General features: G+C 44.1%; 1 protein-coding gene across 1 annotated transcript in view; it reads left to right on the forward strand.

Moving 5' to 3' along the window:
* The window catches only part of OMA1 (OMA1 zinc metallopeptidase), a 113,760-nt gene that overhangs the window by 8,442 nt on the left and 85,421 nt on the right, over window positions 1-19,897 (forward strand). The window contains exon 2 of the mRNA XM_089656553.1: window positions 14,475-14,648. Within this exon, the coding sequence (XP_089512679.1) occupies window positions 14,475-14,648 (174 nt within the window). The remainder of the gene's footprint in view (window positions 1-14,474; window positions 14,649-19,897) is intronic.

Raw genomic sequence — 19,897 nt, forward strand, 5'->3', positions numbered from 1 at the left:
GCTTCACCTGTAGCAGATAAACTATAAAAAAAACTCTTAAGATGAAACAGAATATATTCTGATTCCGACTGGAGTTCTTCTTTAATTACGTTGTTATTGTCTCTGTGAATTCTGCTTTCACCGCCTTCGACTTGTACGATTCCATTCCTCTCCCTGCAATTGCCTGGATGGAGCAATTTTCTCTTGTGCCAGCTTCTGTTTGGAAGCGCGGATACCTGCTGTGCCTTTCACCGGTCACCAGAGGGGGCCACTCAGAGCCCATCAGGTGGGAGGCGAATGGAGACCTCATTTGCGGACAGTGTTCAAATAACATTTCTGGGTTGTTTCATACCTGTTGGCGTACAAAGAGCTTTTTTTTTTTTCATTAAAACCATGCAAGAGTGTTCTCTGCTTAAGTGCACAGCATGAAACGCGTTAAAGTTCACCGTCCGGGGTTTACATTTTCTGCGGTGGAATAAAAAATGGACGGGTGAACCATCTGCCCTCATAGATCATCAATTATATCCACCAGCAAAGGCTGGTCAAAATGCAACCAGGGTGTCTGTAGATTCCAGCCCCGCCCTCTCCAAGGAAGTTGTATTATGCCAGAATAAGCCTTAAGCCCGGGTTCACACCGATACAGTGCGGAATTCACAGCGTTTCTGTGCAAACTCCACACCGCATCAGAATCGCACCCCGTTCATGCGAACCGCTGCAGGTGTATGTTAACCACTTCCAGTCCGGACACTTTCACCCCCTTCCAGTCCGGACACTTTCCCCCCCTTCCAGTCCGGACACTTTCCCCCCCTTCCAGTCCGGACACTTCCCCCCCTTCCAGTCCGGACACTTCCCCCCCTTCCAGTCCGGACACTTTCCCCCCCTTCCAGTCCGGACACTTTCCCCCCCTTCCAGTCCGGACACTTTGCCCCCCTTCCAGTCTGGACAATTTCCCCCCCTTCCAGTCTGGACACTTTCCCCCCCTTCCAGTCTGGACGCTTTCCCCCCTTCCAGTCCGGACGCTTTCCCCCCCTTCCAGTCCGGACGCTTTCCCCCCCTTCCATTCCGGACGCTTTCCCCCCCTTCCATTCCGGACGCTTTCCCCCCCTTCCATTCCGGACGCTTTCCCCCCCTTCCATTCCGGACGCTTTCCCCCCCTTCCATTCCGGACGCTTTCCCCCCCTTCCATTCCGGACGCTTTCCCCCCCTTCCATTCCGGACGCTTTCCCCTCCTTCCAGTCCGGGCGCTTTCCCCCCCTTCCAGTCCGGGCGCTTTCCCCCCCTTCCAGTCCGGGCGCTTTCCCCCCCTTCCAGTCCGGACGCTTTTCCCCCCTTCCAGTCCGGACACTTTCCCCCCCTTCCTGCCCAGGCCAATTTTCAGCTTTCAGCGCTATCACACTTTGAATGACAATTGCGCGGTCATGCAACACTGTACCCACATTAATTTTTTAGCATTTTTTTGAGACAGATAAAACTTTATTTTGGTGGTATTTATTCACCGCTGGGATTTTTATTTTTTTGCTATATAAATGAAAAGTCCAAAAATTTTGAAAAAAAGTGTTTTTCTTATACAATTTTGCAAATAAATAATATTTCATCATAAATCTTGGCCAGAATTTATTCCGTTTTATCTTTTTAGTAAAAAAAAAAAAAATCACCCAAATTAGTTTATAACCAAAATTTATAATTTTTAAACATTTTTTTTTCATTTTAATTCTTTTTTTTTTATACTATGTGTTTTTTTTTTTTTTTTTTTTTTAACACCATAGTGACACTGTACTACATGTGGGAGGTGAAGATTTTTTTTTTTTTCCTTTACACTGATTGCTTTTACACCCATAAAGGCTGTAAAAGCAATCATTTATCTTCCTCTCTGGCTTCATTCTTGCAGCCATTGAGAAATACTGTGTGAGCTGTGATTGGTCACAGCTTGTCACATGGTACAAGGCTGTTGTGAATAGCCTTGTACCATGTGACCTCTGTGATCATTCACAGATTTCACACGTAGTAAGCAATGATGTCATAAGTGACATCTTGCTTACTACTTTGAATGTGATCACTGATTGGTCAATCAGTGATCACATGATCGGGACCTCGGAGAGAGGTCCCGACCGGCAATTAGTGTTCCACTGTGTCCGGAGGACACAGCAGGCACAGAATCGCGGTGCTGCGCGCTCCCAGGGAGCGCACACAATCAGGGGGCGGGGAGGCCGTTTATAAACGGCCACCCACCCCTGCACTGCCACCGTCTGGCTGTTTATATACAACGGCCGGACGGGAGGTGTTTAAGTTAACAACACCCCGAAATCGGTTTTCAAAACATGGTGTGATGGATGTACACAATCGGATCGCATAGGTATGAATACCAATGCTATCCTATTCAAGTGCGGACAAAAAAAGGGTCCTGCATCTTTTTGGTGCGGATGCAGTGCAATTTGTGACGTACAAAATGTATGGCTCAAATCGCACTGCGCATAATTTGAATGTGATTTGCACAGGAGTGGTACTGGTGCGAATCACATGTGATATGCCGCAGAAGTGTGAACCCGGGCTTAAGGAAAACTCAGTTGCATTGCCATTAATATACAAAAATTCTACACAAGCCATTTGTTTTTTAAAGCATGCATCCAGGGAAAGTAAAACCCTCCCTTGCAGAGGGGCTAGCCCCACACTGCAGTGCTTATATAAGACTAGGGGACTGGAACAAGCAGTTTTACCTACATAGTTCTCCATTCCCCCAGCAGCTGATGCTCTCCTCTTGTCTCCTATGTTGTGGCGGTGGTCTGTCTCTGGGATTCCTCATCCAAAGCAGTACTATGGACCCTGCATTGTACTGGTGACCTGAACTGAAGACCTGCAAGTGCTGAAGTGTAGGGGTGAAGAGGCTACGAATACCAGTCTAGCAGAGAAGAGGGAGCCTGCAGGAGCAGGTCCCCTAATCCTAAAGAAGGCTCAGTTCACACTAGCTTTGTCAGCAGGCGTCAGACAGGCTTTTGGGAAGCGGTTTTAACGTTTCTCAAACGCCTATGTAAATTCTGCACATGGCAGCACACAGTGCTGTTCACACTGAAGCGTTAGCGTTGCGTCACGGCAAAACTGACGCCTCATGTCAAGTCAGGAGGAGTTGAAGCCTCCCATTCAAGTCTGTGGTGCATGGCTGGCAGTTGTGGAGCGATAAAACCATTTAACTTCATTATAGGCGTTTGTGGTGTGGTTTTAACGCTTGTCAAACGCCTATCAACCGCGCCTGGGGCGTTTGGGGAGCATTTGAGGAAGGTAAAAAACGCTTCCCAAACGCCTGTCAAATGCTATAGGGGCGTTTGGCAAGAGTTAGAATTAAAGTCAAGTGTGTACGAGCCCTAAGAAGGAGAGAAGCGCCTCTAAGTGTAGTATTTGACAATAAAATTCATAAAAGTGCAGCGCTTAAAAAGTATTTCAAATTGAATAAAATATAGCGATATAAAATTATAATTATAAAATAGTGACAGTTCGTGGTAAGGTGCTTGATACAGGAGTTGATGGTGACTTCAAACTTCAGTGGCGTGCCAATAAATGATAGTAAAAATACGCACTCACCAGATGCGTATCATTAAATACGCATGGAATTAGTATGACCAGAGGTCCCCCTCTCAGGATGGGATGGATGAGTTGGGCCATTTTAATGGACTCTCCTCCCACTGGGTGGAATGCAGCTACAGAGACGTCTCCCTTTGTGGTGTGCGAATAGAATCCAGCCAGAGGCCTCCTTAACGCCCCTGGCAGTATTCCCGAGTGTAGCTCGGGGTAAAGTTTCAGTACCACAAGAGGTAACCCCCCCCGAGCTACACTCGGGCTTAACATGCGGCGCTGCTCCTCGATCCCTTGATCACTTACCTTGTTCTGCGCTCCTGCGATGTCCCCCCTGCAGCGTCCCCGGCCATCTCCTCCGGCCGATGCCGGCATCCATCTTCCGGGTTCCGTTCCCTGCGACGTCAGGATGTACGGGGGACGGAACGGCGGGAAATTTGAAAATTACAAAAAGTGACATTCACTAAAATCACATTATATAACATTCCTGTATCAAACCATTTCACATACATTTTGTCCCGAGTGCTTTGTCCGGCGCCCTGCCTGCATTTTTACTGTTCTTTCTGCCTGGAAACTGAGAAACGTCCATGGCGTCCAAAAAGCGTCCCTTTAGGTCAGACGCGGTTTTAGACCGGCTAGAGAACAGCGATAGTAAATCAGAACCACTTGCAGAATTGAGTGATAATGATTCGTGGGGGAAATTCCTCATCAGACACTGAAAACGATTCTGCGACTTTGCTTAGCGATGTGCGAAAGTGGCGCTATATTTCACATTTCAGTGTTTTTGGTTTGATTATATTATTAAATTAAATTTATTATATTATTTATTATGATTATTTGTTAAATTATAATTTATGATTTCGTGTTTCAAGTTTTATCATATCCGGGATGTTTACTAGACTCTTGTTCGGACAGATTTCAGTGAGTTATTCCTTAAAATGACAGGTCTACAATAAAAAAAATACATGTTTCCATGCAACGAAAAGTACCGCTTTGAGCACAGAAATATGAACATAATCAGACCACTATGGAGGTAATGGATGGGTGGATGCTTGTCAGCTAGTATTGGAACAGCTCCCTCCTCTGGACTGGTGCCACATGAGATTCTGCTCCTATATCTTCTAAGATGGGCTCTCCTCTGCTGCCACTTCCACCAACTTCTCTTCTATGAGGCACAAAGAATTTACAGATACACATCTGGTGAGTGCGTATTTTTACTATCATTTATCATTTACACCAAGGGAGACATCTCTGTAGCTGCATACCACCCAGAGGGAGGAGAGTCCGTTAAAACAGCCTAACTCATCCATCCCATCCTGAGAGGAGGACCTCTAGTCATACTAATTAAATGCGTATTTAAAGATGCGCATCTGGTGAGTGCGTATTTTTATTATCATTTATTGGCACACCACTGAAGTCTGAAGTCACCATCAACTCCTGTATCAAGCACCTTACCACGAACTGTCACTATTTTATAATTATAATTTTATATTGTTATATTTTATTCAATTTGAAACACTTATTAAGCGCTGCACGTTTATGAATTTTAGCTTTATAAAGGTTTTTACTTGGTTGCTTTATGTGCATTAGCCGCTAAACTAGCGCTCACTGGCTATATATTTTGGTGCAGTATTTGACAATATTTATTAGGAAACAATGCACATTGTGTAAAATAAAGAAGGCTCAGGTAGATAAAATATGTAGCCTTGTCCTTGCTGCAATGGCCGCGTCCGCACCAGAGGAGACTGTAGATGTGACAGGTTTGTCGGCCGGCACGCGAAGTCTCTAAAGATAGCGCCTAGAACGCACCTTGGAGCACAACGTCGGCATCAGCGTGATGACGTGTGGGGACTAGCATGCAAAGCGACGTGTTTCAGAGCATGCGCTAAACCACTGAGGGGAGAAGCGCACTCACTTATCAAGCTGAAGACGGAAGCCGTAGCCCCGTATGTTTCTATATAGAAGACAGGACACCATTTTCAACGAAGACAATAAAGAGCAAATTAAAAAGCAAATTGAATTGAAAAACGGCAATTGGAAATGGCAATATAAAAGCTGCAATTACAAGTGACGGTTGTGCACAATACAGCATGAATTGATAGTGCGCAAATATAGAGTAAATAATAATTTAAATGAAGGATGAGAAAAGTAATAATAATAAGTAAAAAATAGAGACAAGGCCCTTGTTCTCTTCAACATAAAAACAAGGTAGCTTGACCCCTACTTCAGTGGGGGAGGCCTTCTTTCGTTTTCTGTGCAAATTCCGCATCAGAATCGCATCCCATTCATGCGAACCGCTGCAGGTGTGTATGTTAAGTTAAAGCGGAGCTCCGCCCAAAAGGGGAAGTTCCGCTTTAAGGACTGCTCCCCATTAAGGATTGGCACCTTTGGGGGGTGGGGGGGAGCTAGTACCCGAATTTGACAGGTTCCCACTTCCGATCCGATCGCCTAGGCAAGCGGAAGGTGTCCTCCCTCCCTGTAGTCTTTTGGGACACCTGACAGGTCCCAGAAGACTACAGGACCATTCATGAAGCGCAGCGCTTGTCGCGCATATGAAGTGGGTACCCGGCTGTGATGCCGCAAGCTATCACAGCCGGGTGCCCACACTGAAGATGCCGGCCTCCTGGAATACAGGACGGTCAGTGAAACGGGCTGCGGGGGACACACCACGGGACCGAGGGACAGGTAAGTGTCTGTTTTTTAAAAGTCAGCAACTACAGTTTTTATAGCTGCTGACTTTTATTTTTTGACCGCGTGAGTGGAATTCCACTTTAACACCCCGAAAGCAGCCCGCAAAACGTGGTGCGATGTGCAGAATCGGATCGCATAGGTGTGAATACCCATGCGATCCGATTCTAGTGCGGACCGAAAAAAGGGTCCTGCACCTTTTTGGTGCGGGTGCGATTAGAGCCATACAAAATATATGGCTCCAATTGCACCGCACACAAATTGCATGTGATTTGCACAGGAATGCGGTGAGGTTCCTGTGAGCATCACATGCGATGTACCGCACCGCATATATGTGAACCCGGGCTAAGACGTTTTCGTGGCATTTGACATCCACATCTGTCATTTCCCTCCTAATCGAAGAATCATTGAATTCACAGTTTTTGGCTTCACATTTGGATTCATTTATTTTTCAGTTTGTGGAGACACATAATAGTTTGATATACTTGCATTGCACTATTGTATTACGTATACATTTTAATTCATTTTAGTGCACTATTGTTTTGTGATGTTTTTATACTATGTATTATGGTATCGTGCTAGCTGCTATGTTTTTTTTGACACCCAACGGAGTCCTAGCGCGTTTTTTTATTTTTGTTTTTTTTCATTTTTAGTACTGCAGTCAGATCCATAAATCAAATGTTTTATTTATTTATTGATTTTTTATTCACAGATCTGGATGCAGCAGTATTGTACGCTGTGGACTCATTCATACAGCTGCGTTTACTGTAGTAAAATTGCACTGCGTACAGATCTGTCAAATCAAAATAGAAAAATCTCCGGGTAACACATTTATGTGTTGACTTACATTTTGTTAATGTTTACGTTAATGAGCATTTTGCTGTCCTGTTGTCCCCAAACTCCATCCAAGACCCTTATCCTGCAAGATGGTGTGAAACGGATCTAGAAAAAAAAAACCCAGACCAAAATGTAGCTGTGACGGGAGTCACTTTGGGTGGGGGGCTCATGGAACACAGCTCACTTTGGAGAGGTGGGGAGACCCCTGTCTCAGCTCCCCATATCCCTCTTATGTGTAAGTCACCCTGTGCCTGTTAGGGGTACAGGGTGATCTGTCCTAATATTGGGGTGGGGGGTTGTTGATTGTTTAATGCCATGTGGTTGCATCCCATTGTTCTATTGTGTGTCTTGCTTGGGAGCAGACTATTATGGGATGTATGTGTTTATGTGTGTTAGCTTAGTGGGGGGGGGGGGGGTGTCTCCAGCAGCCCTCCCTCCTGATGGGACTGTTTGCTGGTGTGAAGTTTGAATACCTGTGTATTTAGAGTATAGATTGCCCCGCCCTGTGTCCTTATGCAGGGAGGGGGGATTGTCCCCTGAGTGTATAAAAAGCCAGTTCCAGTTTCAAATAAAGAGTTCCATATATAGACAGACTGGTGTCGTCTCGTCTTGTTTGGTCGGCTGTGGTGTTTGTGGTCGATGTTCGGACAGGGAAGCTGTATTATAACGGGAGAACCCAAGCGCAGACTGGGTCGGCTCCGTTACAGTAGCTTTAAAAAAAAATGGTGTAGGGTCCCACTAAAAATCCAAACCAAATTCTAGGGGTTTAATTTAGATTTATAAAAGGACCCAACAGCAAAAAACATGCGCAGAGCAAATTTCCCCCTGAAAGTCCAATCCCTTATCTGAGCACGCATTCTTCTTCCTCAACCATACCAAACAACATGGGGAGGTACCTTGCAAGGGCAAGCTACATAGTTTCAATGGTGATGAGGATAAGGACCTCTTCCTCACATCCCTAATCTGGTGGTTGTGGGTGGGGGGGGGCTTATAGCAATTTCGAAGCCCCCTTCTTTAATTCAAGTCCATCTAAATCTGCCAGTGCATTTAACACTACCCCCTCTAAAATGATGTTATTCAAGGGTTGGCTCTGTTGCTTTTCCATCCAAAATTCATATTTTGCTTTGTGTTACTGCTCACAATTTTTTTGAGCAATTCACACGTTTCCATGTGACGTTTATAGGGCAGCTCATTCACTTAAATGGGCTGCCCTATGTGTGTTTGTTGTGGCAAAGAAGCTCTGGGATCAAATTTTGGACCTGAGTCAGGCATGTTGTTACAAATGTGTTTTGCCGCACAACAATCGCAGCAAAATTGCAACACATTTTGGGGTGCCATTATGGATGAATGGCTATTGCTGTGATTTGGAATCGCATAAACAGCGTGATTCTACCCGTGATTCCAAGTCGCAATGTGTGAATGGAGTCTTAGGAGGTGTGTTACTGGCTGGATCACCAGTTATAAATAAAGGAGAAAAAAGTTCTAACAAAGGAAGGTAATGCAGCCGCCACATCTAAGGATTGCTAAGGTGCAATATATAAAAGTTTTTTGTTTTTGGGGTTTAATATGGTTTTTATAGTGTCAGCCTGTCCCAGTTTCCATAATACCGCCTGTATATTTGGTCTGGAGCACTGTAAAACCAATCTTATTACATCTTTCCATCTGATTGGTTGCAGAAGATTAGATACAGTAGGTTGAACAGGGCCCCATGATTTCTAAAGGAAGCTCTGGCTAATCTCTGCAAATTTGAAGTGAGATTTAGTGATGCCACTACTGCGCTGCTCACTGTTCCCCTTGCTGGAAAGGAAGCTGTACTTGAAGACATGCAGCGCAAAGATCTTCCTGCTTCTATTTTGTTCATTCTGAAGATCTGCACTTCCCCCACTTCTCCTTTGCGTCTAACTGCTGGTCTCACCAGATTTTGAGTGATATATAGTGATATTACTACTGTTCTGCTCATTGTTCTCTTTGCTGGAGAGGAAGCTGTACCTGAGGACCTGCAGTGAAAGGATCTTCCTGCTTCTGCTTCATTCATTTTGTGCATCTCTGGTGTCTCTCCTCCTGCTCTTTACCTATTCCCCCACCAGTCATTAAAGGGGCAGCTCTGACATGAGGAAGCAATGCCATGCTCCTCTACCAATATGACTGCCTCCACACAGAGGCACAACACAGAATAAAGCAAGGTGCATATGTAATTACTCAGTACCCAGTAAGGCAATACCGGTAACTAGTGTCCATTGTCCTCTGCCTCCTTTTTTTTCTGTGCAAAAGTTTTTATTTAGCTTTCAAAGGATAACAGGCTCAAGTTCTTCTACGCAGGAGAACAAAACAGTTCCACAGAATGTTAGTCAAACAGAGTAGTAAGGGGAAACATACAGTTAGGTCCATATATATTTGGACACAGGCACAATTTTCATACTTTGTCTCTGTATGCCACCAGAATAAATTAAAATGAAACCATCCAAATGAATTTGAAGTGCAGACTTTCAGCTTTAATTCAAGGGGTTGAACATAAATATCAAGTACAAATGTTAGGATCTGCAACCATCAACCATGTTTATACACAGTCCCCCCATTTTCAGGGGCTCAAATGTAATTTGACAAAAGAATATAATCATAAATAAAATGTTCATTTTTAATATTTTGTTGAGAATCCTTTACTGGCAATGACTGCCTGAAGTCTGGAACCCATGGACATTACCAAAGACTGGGTTCCCTCCTTTCTGATCCTTTTCCAGGCTCTAACTGCAGCTGTCTTCAGTTTTTCTTTGTGGGTCTTTCTGCCTTTTATTTTTGCCTTCAGCAAGTGAAATGCATGCTCAATGGGGTTGAGATCAGGTCATTGACTCGGCTATTTCAAAATATTCCACTTCTTTTCCTTCAAAAGCTCCTGAGTTGCTTTTGCAGTGTGTTTTGGATCATTGTCCATGTGTACTGTGAAGCGCCGTCCAATCACCTTTGCTGCATTTGGCTGAATCTGGGCTGACAGTATACAGTGGGGCAAAAAAGTATTTAGTCGGCCACCAATTGTGCAAGTTCTCCCACTTACAAAGATGAGAGAGGCCTGTAATTAGCATCATAGGTAGACCTCAACTATGACAGACAAAATGAGAAAAAAAATCCAGGCAATCACATTGGCTGATTTGGAAAGAATTTATTTGCAAATTATGGTGGAAAATAAGTATTTGGTGAATATGAAAAGTTCATCTCAATACTTTGTTATATATCCTTTGTTGGCAATGACAGAGGTCAAACGTTTCCTGTAAGTCTTCACAAGGTTGGCACACACTGTTGCTGGTATGTTGGCCCATCCTCCATGCAGATCTCCTCTAGAGCAGTGATGTTTTGGAGCTGTCGCTGGACAACACAGACTTTCAACTCCCTCCAAAGGTTTTCTATGGGGTTGAGATCTGGAGACTGGCTAGGCCACTCCAGGACCTTGAAATGCTTCTAAAGAAGCCACTCCATCGTTGCCCGGGTGGTATGTTTGGGATCATTGTCATGTTGGAAGACCCAGCCATGTTTCATCTTCAATGCCCTTGCTGATGGAAGGAAGTTTGCACTCAAAATCTCACGATACATGGCCCCATTCATTCTGTCCTGTACATGGATCAGTCGTCCTGGTCCCTTTGCGGAGAAACAGCCCCAAAGCATGATGTTGCCACCCCCATGCTTCACAGTAGGTATGGTGTTCTTTGGATGCAACTCAGTATTCTCTCTCCTCCAAACACGACAAGTTGTGTTTCTACCAAACAGTTCTATTTTGGTTTCATCTGACCATATGACATTCTCCCAATCCTCTTCTGGATCATCGAAATGCTCTCTAGCAAACTTCAGACGGACCCGGACATGTACTGGCTTAAGCAGGGGGACACGTCTGGCACTGCAGCATCTGAGTTCCTGGCGGCGTAGTGTGTTACTGATGGTAGCCTTTGTTAAGTTGGTTCCAGCTCTCTGCTGGTCATTCACTAGGTCCCCCCCGTGTGGTCCTTTGATTTTTGCTCACTGTTCTTGTGATCATTTTGTCCCCATGGGGTGAGATCTTGCATGGAGCCCCAGATCTAAGGAGATTATCAGTGGTCTTGTATGTCTTCCATTTTCTAATTATTGCTCCCACAGTTGATTTGTTCACACCAAGCTGCTTGCCTATTGCAGATTCAGTCTTCCCAGCCTGGTGCAGGTCTACAATTTTGTTTCTGGTGTCCTTCGACAGCTCTTTGGTCTTCACCATAGTGGAGTTTGGTGTGTGACTGTTTGAGGTTGTGGACAGGTGTCTTTTATACTGATAACAAGTTCAAACAGGTGCCATTGATACAGGTAATGAGTGCAGGACAGAGGAGCCTCTTAAAGAAGAAGGTACAGGTCTGTGAGAGCCAGAAATCTTGCTTGTTTGTAGGTGACCAAAGACTTATTTTCCACCATAATTTGTAAATAAATTATTTCCAGATCAGCCAATGTGATTGTCTGGATTTTTTTTCTCATTTTGTCTCTCATAGTTGAGGTCTACCTATGATGCCAATTACAGGCCTCTCTCATCCTTTTAAGTGGGAGAACTTGCACAATTGGTGGCTGACTAAATACCTTTTTGCCCCACTGTATCTCTAAACACTGCAGGATTCATCCGGCTGCTTCTGTCTTTCTGTCACATCATCAATAAACACCAATGACCCAGTGCCACTGGAAGCCATGCATACCCATGCCATTACACTGCCTCCACCATGTTTTACAGATGACGTTGTGTGCTGTGGACCATGAGCTGCTCCAAGCCTTCTCCACACTTTTTTTTCTTTCCGTCATTCTGGTACAGATTAATCTTAGTTTCATCCGACCAAAGAATGCTTTTCCAGAACTGGTCTGGCTTTTTTAGATGGCAAAGTCTAATCTGGCTTTTCTATTCTTCAGGCTTATGAATGGTTTGCCCCTTGTGGTGAACCCTCTGTATTTGCTCTCGTGAAGTCTTCTCTTGATTGTAGACTTTGACAATGATACTCCCACCTCCTGGAGAGTGTCCTTCACTTGTCTGGATGTTGTGAATGGGTTTTTCTTTACCATAGAGAAGATCCTGCAATCATCCACCACCGTTGTCTTCTGTGGACATCCATGCCTTTTTATGTTGCTGAGCTCACCAGTGTGTTCTTCTTTCCTCAGAATGTACCAAACTGTTGATTTGGCCTCTCCTAATGTTGCTGCGATCTCTCTGATGGATTTGTTTCATTTTCTGAAGCCTTAGAATGGCCTGTTTCACTTGCATGGACAGGTCCTTTGAACGCATGATGTGGGTTCACAGCAATAGATGCCAAATGCAAATACCACACTTAGAATCAACTCTAGACCTTTTACCTGCTTAATTGATGAAGAAATAATGGAGTAGCCCACACCTGGCCATGAAACAGCTTTTAATTTAATTGTCCAATTGTTTTTGGTACCTTGAAAAAGGGGGGGGTGGCTACTCTTAAGATCTGTAATTCCTAAACCCTTCCTCCAACTTGGATGTACATACCCTCAAATTAAACCTGAGAGTGCGCACTTTCAGCCCATATCCATTCTATAGAAGCAGAAGAACCAGAAAGAAAGAAAAGGTAAGGTGGGGGTGGGGGGAGGGATATGGGGTGGAAAGTCCTTCAGGGTCTCAAGACCACCTCAAGTACTACCTAAAGTGGTTGGATGTAGGAAGGGTAAGAAGTAGTTGATCCAAGGTTCCCAGATTTTAAGGAATTTGAAACGGGAGTCTTTTAAAATACTGGACATTTTTTCATTTACCATGAAAGGATAAGTTCACCTTTCATACACATATTCAGGGTGTAACCTGTTACGAAAGGACCGGCCCCCACTCCCCCACTTTGACAGCTAGCGGGGGATCTTCTCCCACTAGCTGTCAGAAAAAAAAAACATGGCCGTGTGGGGCTCCGTACTGGCAAGCAGATATACTGACAGGTCTGCTGGAGACCTGCATGGTGCCAGAGATCTGCTGATTGCTGGCACAATGCTTTACAGGTTCCTACAAAGAAAAAATAATAAATGTAAAAAAAAAGTGCACTTATAATTTTTTGTCAAAAGGTGAAATTATCCTTTAAGGCAGTCATATGATCTTTTACTCCCTGAAACAGGACTCATGGTTCCTTCCATGCTAGAGCAATAGCCCACTTAGCAGACAGAAATAAGTGGGATGCTAATTTTTGTTGAAATGTAAAAAGGTCCAGAAAAGGGCATTGTAATAGACCAATGTAGGATCCTTACGATTCAGCAGATGAAATTAGTGTATGTAACAGGCCAAAGACCTTGGACCAGAAACCAGTCAGCCGTAGGCAGGACCACCAGATGTGCAATAGATCCCCTCGCTAGCAACAATTCCTGAAGCATCTATCACTACACTCAGGATTCACATGGGCTAACTGGGCAGGGACCCAGTACCACCTCAAGAGTGCCTTGTAGGTGGATTTAAGGGTTGCCATATTAAAGGAACATTTTGCTACAGTTGGCCAGGCCTTACTCCAGTCCTCCAGGTGAATGGGGTACTTAGGTCACGTTCCCACTGTGTCACATATGACAGAGGTGCTTAGTTCCCTTGATTGTTTAGGGAGGTTTTTGGGCAGAAATGAGGCCTGCGGTGAGGGACCACGGTGAATGTTGACAAGTATGTTTGAAGCTCGTCTTACAAAAAGGGTACGGCCTGCCCTTTTTGATCACAACTTCCATGGGTCAGGTCCTGTTTAACTCTCAAAGTACCAAGGTCAGCAAAAAAACGTATCCACTACCTTGCTGCATTCACACCAAAAACATTGCAGGCTGTACTAGGATGGTGTATCTAATGAAGTGGCCAGTGAGTGTGTTTTTTTTTTTTTCTTTCACAGTAGAGATTTCACTTTCGAGTTGCCTTGCCATCATCATGTGTTGACCATTGAGTAGCGCATGTTGATGATTTTTAGTGCAAAGCTGTTTTCCTAGAAGAAATCTCCAACTATCCCCTGATGTAAAGGTAAATAGATGTTTTGTACTTTTGCACCCGATGCTTTTTTTAATTTAGCTCATCCAGCTCATCCATAAAAAATCCTGAAAAGCTCTGCTGATTATCTCCTACAATAAAATCCGTTATTTCCTTTCATTCTCTCTTGTCTGTATGGGGAAAAAAAAATCCATTGCCTTTCTCAGCACTTTTTCCCAAAGGCAGCAAATCCCCTCCGTCCTCCATTTTAATTTCCTCTCTTCGATGATAAACTGATTTTGACGGGGGCTGTGTGGTGTATATCCTTTCAGGGTCTCCCCAGTTCAGAGGCGCTGGCGACACAGCCTGCTCCCAACCGAGACCAGATATGAAATTTTCAAATAGAAGTGAGATTAAAGGCCGGAAAATGCTGAGCTGTGTATTTCCAGATTGCACCTATCTCTCTCGTGTTACCTTTTTGCAGGCGATTGAAGAGTTTAAGGATGAGATGATTCCCGAGAAGGACGAGCTTTATCAGCAGGTTAAGACGCTTGTCCGACATCTTATCGCCTGCAACAGTGACGTGCCTGAGGTGGCCAAGATTGAGTGGACACTACATGTGGTGGACAAACCGATCATTAATGCTTATGTGCTGCCGGTGAGATACACCAAATTGCCATTTATAATCTCACAGGGTTCAGGGCTTGATGTTTGATGTAGTGCTATGGGGAAATATAGGTCTTGGGATGCAGAATTTCTTTGGTTATCTTTTAGGCTTGATACATGTGGCTGTCCAGGGGCCAGACAGCGTGTAGAGCAGCCTTTCTCAACCATGGGATCCTAGGGTTCCTCCAGAGCAAGGGGCAATTTCTGCTACTCAGATAAGTTACTAATGAAACCAAAGATATTTTTAGCTATCTGTAGGAGACTTATTTCTACTGACCCCAAATTTAGGTAGCATTCTTCTCCTTGACCATTAAACTAATGTACGGTGAGCTGTAGATACAGTCATTTTTATCAGGGGTTCCCTGAGACCAGAACAATATTTCAAGGGTTCCTCCATTTAAAAAAGGTTGAGAAAAGGCTGGTGTAGAGCCTGCATACGGAATTTGCTGCTGCCGCTTACAGCCACCAGTTGAAACGCATTAGAACAGGAGGCAGTTGAGCATAAGTGTTTACGTAAAGCACCCACATATGCACTGATATCTGCACCTAGAGCAGCCTTTCTCAACCTTTTCAACACAAAGGAACACTTGAAATAACTTTCCAGTCTCAGGGAACCCCTGTTAAAAATTACTCTATCTACAACTCACGATACATTAGTGTGATGGTCAGTGGGAAGAATGCTTCTTACATTTGTGGTCATTAGGAGGCATTACCCCCTTACAGATAGCTAAAAAGATGAGTGGTGTTAGTGGGAACTTACCTGAGTGGCAGAAATTGTTCCTTCTCAAAAAGCCCCTAGCAACCTCTGAAGGAACCCTAAGATTCCATGGAACCCTGGTTGAGAGACCCTGCTCTAGAGTGTACATCAGTGCACATGCAGGTGCTTTATGCAAGCCCCAGTGCAGAACCATGTACGGCCATCTCTTCTAATGCATTTCAATGGGGTGCTGTACACAGCAACAGTAGGTCCCAGGAATGTCAATATGCATGCTCTGCACAATGTACGGCCATGTGCAAGAGGCCCTACTGTATTACAAGAAACAAGAATATATTCTTAGGTGTTTGCAGACACCCACCAATCACACCTGTTTTGAGCTTGACATCCATTCTAAAACTTTGGGTATTTAGATGGAGTTACCCCCCCCAATCCATTTTTGCAGTTGTGAAAACCTCCACTCTTCTGGGAAGGTTCACACTATTTTAAAATGTGACCTTGAGTATTGCTGTCCATTCAACCAAAAGAGCATTTGTGAGGATGGGTATTGATGTTGGAGGAGAAGACATGGCTCCAATTCACCCCAAAGATGCTCAGTAGAGTTGAGGTCAGGGTTCTGTGAGGGACACTCAAGTTCCTCCATACCAAAATCATCAAACCATGTCTTTATGGAGCGTATTGCTTAAAGAACCCTCAACAATCTCTGAAGGAACACTAGGGATCCATGGAACCCTGGTTGAGAAACCCTGGTCTAGAGCATAGGTCAGTGCACATGCAGTTGCTTTATGCAGCCTCCAGCGCAAAACCACATACAGCCGCCTCTTCTAATGCATTCAACCAAAAGAGCATTTGTGAGGTTGGGTATTGATGTTGGAGGGATTTGATCAAAAAAAGGTATTTCCAAAAATAAATAAAAAACAAAATGTAAAAATTACATGCAATTGTGTCGATTTGAGGGGAATAGATCGTAGAATTATGTAAAGTGCAAAATCAGGTGGAAGGTCTGCTTTAATGTCCGTGGTATTGGAATATGTCCAGAAGGTCCTGGGGTAATAGTTGGGTGTCAACAAACTTTTGATCATATGTGTGTGAGTTAAAGAGGAACTTAATCTCAAAGTGTTTTTTTGTTTTTTTTTTCTTAATGCTTTTTACCTTGTTTGCTGGGTTATCCTCAAATACATAGTTACAAATCCAGTGAGTTAGATGTTGTCCTGTTGAAATCTGCAGTATGCGAGGTTCTGCACCTCCATCTTCTTTACTTACATAATCAGTGGACCATTGCCTCTTCTGGATTGTTGCAGCTGGCTCTCTTATGATGTAACTGTGTTGTGACAAGTCATGAGGGTGCTTTCCGTAAGAACTAGGAAGAGACAGTGCCCCCCTGATGTCACACATGAGCCACAAAGAATCATCAAGATGCCGTCTACAAAAACCAGGAAGAGACAGCACCTCCTTAATGATGCCCATGTGCATAACCAGTCATCAAAGTGCCTTCTGCAAAAACCAGCAAGAGATAGTCCTCTCCCAATGATTTGCATGTACTGTGACGAGCGATCAGGGTGCTGTCTGCAAGAACCAGGAGGAGACAGCACCCCGCTAATATAGCACATGTGCCACAACCAGTCATCAAGATGCTGTCTACAAGATCCAGGAGGAGTCAGCCCTCCCTTATGTTGCACATGTGCCATGATGAGTCATAGAAGTGCTGTCTGGTAGAACCAGGAAGAGATGGCGGCCCTTGATGATGTGCATATGCCATGACGAGTCATCAGTGTGTTGTCTACAAGATCCAGGATGAGACAGCGCCCCCCAATGGTGCACACGTGCCACAATGAGTCATTAAGGTACCGCGTGCAAGAACCAGGAATGGACCAACAGATTTGTCAGAAAACCTTTACTTTCCTTTCACAATCATTATTTTCTACGGGACACTATACTACAAAATACTCCCACAAATGCGGACCAATGATTGCAAATAAGATTTGTTAATTTGCAAAGCATTTTTTCTAACAAATTAATTCAAGGCCATGTTGCAAAAATGAATACACCCCAATTAATGTCTTAGGAGCTAAATTTTAGACAACAAAATCCTAATTAACAAGAATTCAACTCCAGGTGAGTCTCCTTATTCGTTAAGCAGGTGTCCAGCAGACAGTTGATTATAAAATGGTGTTACCTAACAAAGAAAACCCCTCCCATTTCATGATGTCAGCAATGGCACCACGTGGAAGGGAAATGTCACAAGGCCTGAGAAAGAAAATAATTTCTTTACACAAGAAAGGTGAAGGCTGCAAGAAGATCAGCAAAGCTTTACTTATCAGTCAGACTACTGTAGCAAAAGTGATACAAAAACTTAACAAAGCGGAAAATGCAACCATCTCACAGAGTCATCCAGGCTGTCCACAGAAGTTAACATCTCGACAGGAGTGTCTTCTGATGAGAAGGGTTGAAGAAAATCACCATGCAAGTTTACTGCTGTTAGCTACAGAAGTAGAAAGAAAAACTGGGGCGATTGTTTCCCGTGACACAATACGGCGTACACTGCAGATGCATGACATGCATAGGTGTCATCCATGAAGGAAGCCTCTCCTAAAACCCATGCACAAAAAAAGCCCGCCTAGAATTTGCCAGGACCCATGCTGAAAAAGACGAAGACTACTGGGACTCTGCACTCTGGAGTGATGAGACCAAAAGAAATATTTTTGGAACTGATGGCTTAAAAGCTGTATGGCGTCGCAAAGGTGAGGAGTACAAAGAAAAATGCATTGCGCCTACTGTGAAACATGGTGGTGGCAGTGTACTTATGTGGGGCTGCATGAGTGCTGCTGGTGTCGGGGAGCTGCATTTCATTGATGGTATCATGAATTCACAGATGTACTGCTCTATAGTGAAAGAGAAGATGCTACCATCACTCCGTGCCCTCGGTCATTGTGCACTTTTCCAACATGACAATGATCCAAAAAAAGAATTTTTAAGGCCAGTGTTGCATTTCTGAAGAAGAACCGGATGAAAGTGATTTAGTGGCCAAGTATGTCTCCTGATCTGAACCCCGATCCAACGCCTATGGGGGATTCTGAAGCGACAAGTTGAGCATCACTCTCCATCCAGCATCCAGGCTCTACAAGAGGTTGTTCTTGAAGAATGGAAAAAGATCGATGTTGCAATATGTCACCAACTTCTTCATTCCATGCCTAGAAGACTTGGAGCCGTCCTTACAAATCATGGAGGCCATACAAAATACTAGATGGAGGAGTTTTTGTTGTGGGGTGGATTCATTTTTGCATCAACTAATTTGAGTAAAACTGAAGATTTTGTACTTTAAGTTATATTATTAACCTTCCTGTCATGTAATGAGCCGAACAAATGTTCTATAAATCAGTTTTGCCAAAATGTTGTAAATTGTTCTTGTGTTCATTGAGATTCTGATTAAATCTTACTTTTCAAAAGGAGTGTACTCATTTATGCTGAGGTGTGTGTGTGTGGATAAAGAAAAGAATCACCTTTTTCTTTGCAGCCTGAAATGAATACAAATAAAACAAATACAGTATTTGTTTTATTCAAAAACAGAATCACTAAGTTGGAAAAAAGTTCACCTCCCCTCCTAAAAATGACTTGTAAACTTAATCAGGTGTAGCTTATCGCCTTCTCAATGGCACACAAAGCCATTTGACTTTCAGCTGTGGTCATTTTGATTAGCTCAGCATAAAAAGAGTTTTCCTGGAGCATTTCAGTCCCTGGTAGTGCAACTGAAGCAAACAGTCAGCTATGGGTGACAAGGCACTGTCACCGGGATAAAATTGTGGACAGGCACGAGTCAGGAGATGGATACAAAAAAAATGTATCGGATTTATCAATGCTTAGAAGCAGAGTGAAGTCTCTTATTAAGAAGTGGACAGTATTTGGTAGAACGCAGACCCTCCCTGGATCAGGACGTCGCTCCAAACTGGATGAAAGAACCAGGAGGAAGCTGGTCAGAGAGGCTACCTAGAGGCCTCCAGCAACTCTGAAGCCGTGTCAGGAATTGATGACAAAGAGTGGTGATTGTGTGAATGTGACACCAAGATCACCAATCCTCCATAAATGTGGCTTGTATGGGAGGGGAGCAAGAAAAAAGCTGCTCCTCAAGAAAGGCCACATGCTGTCACCACTGAGTTTTGCCAAAATGCACCTTGAAGGTTCTGATGCCACATGGAAAAAGGTGTTCTGGTCAGATGAGACTAATGATTTAGCCTCAACCCTTACAATATGTCTGGCGGAAATTCAACCCAGCTCCCCATCCAGATCCCACCATTCCTACAGTAAAGCATGGAGGGGGGAACATCCTGCTATGGGGGGTTTCTTTGCGGCAGGGACTGGAGCACTTGTCAGGATAGAAAGAAAAATGGATGGGACAAAATCCCGTCACATTCTGGAGGAACATCTGCTGCCCTCTGCCAGAAAGATGTCAAAGGGAAGAAGGTTCATCTTCCAAGATGACAATGAGCCAAAGCACAGAGCAACAATGACCCCCCCCCCCAGTGGTTGGA

Source organism: Staurois parvus, unplaced genomic scaffold, assembly GCF_062004578.1.
Source record: "Staurois parvus isolate SC_StPar_1 unplaced genomic scaffold, SC_StPar_1.0 ptg000917l, whole genome shotgun sequence".
Taxonomy (NCBI): domain Eukaryota; kingdom Metazoa; phylum Chordata; class Amphibia; order Anura; family Ranidae; genus Staurois; species Staurois parvus.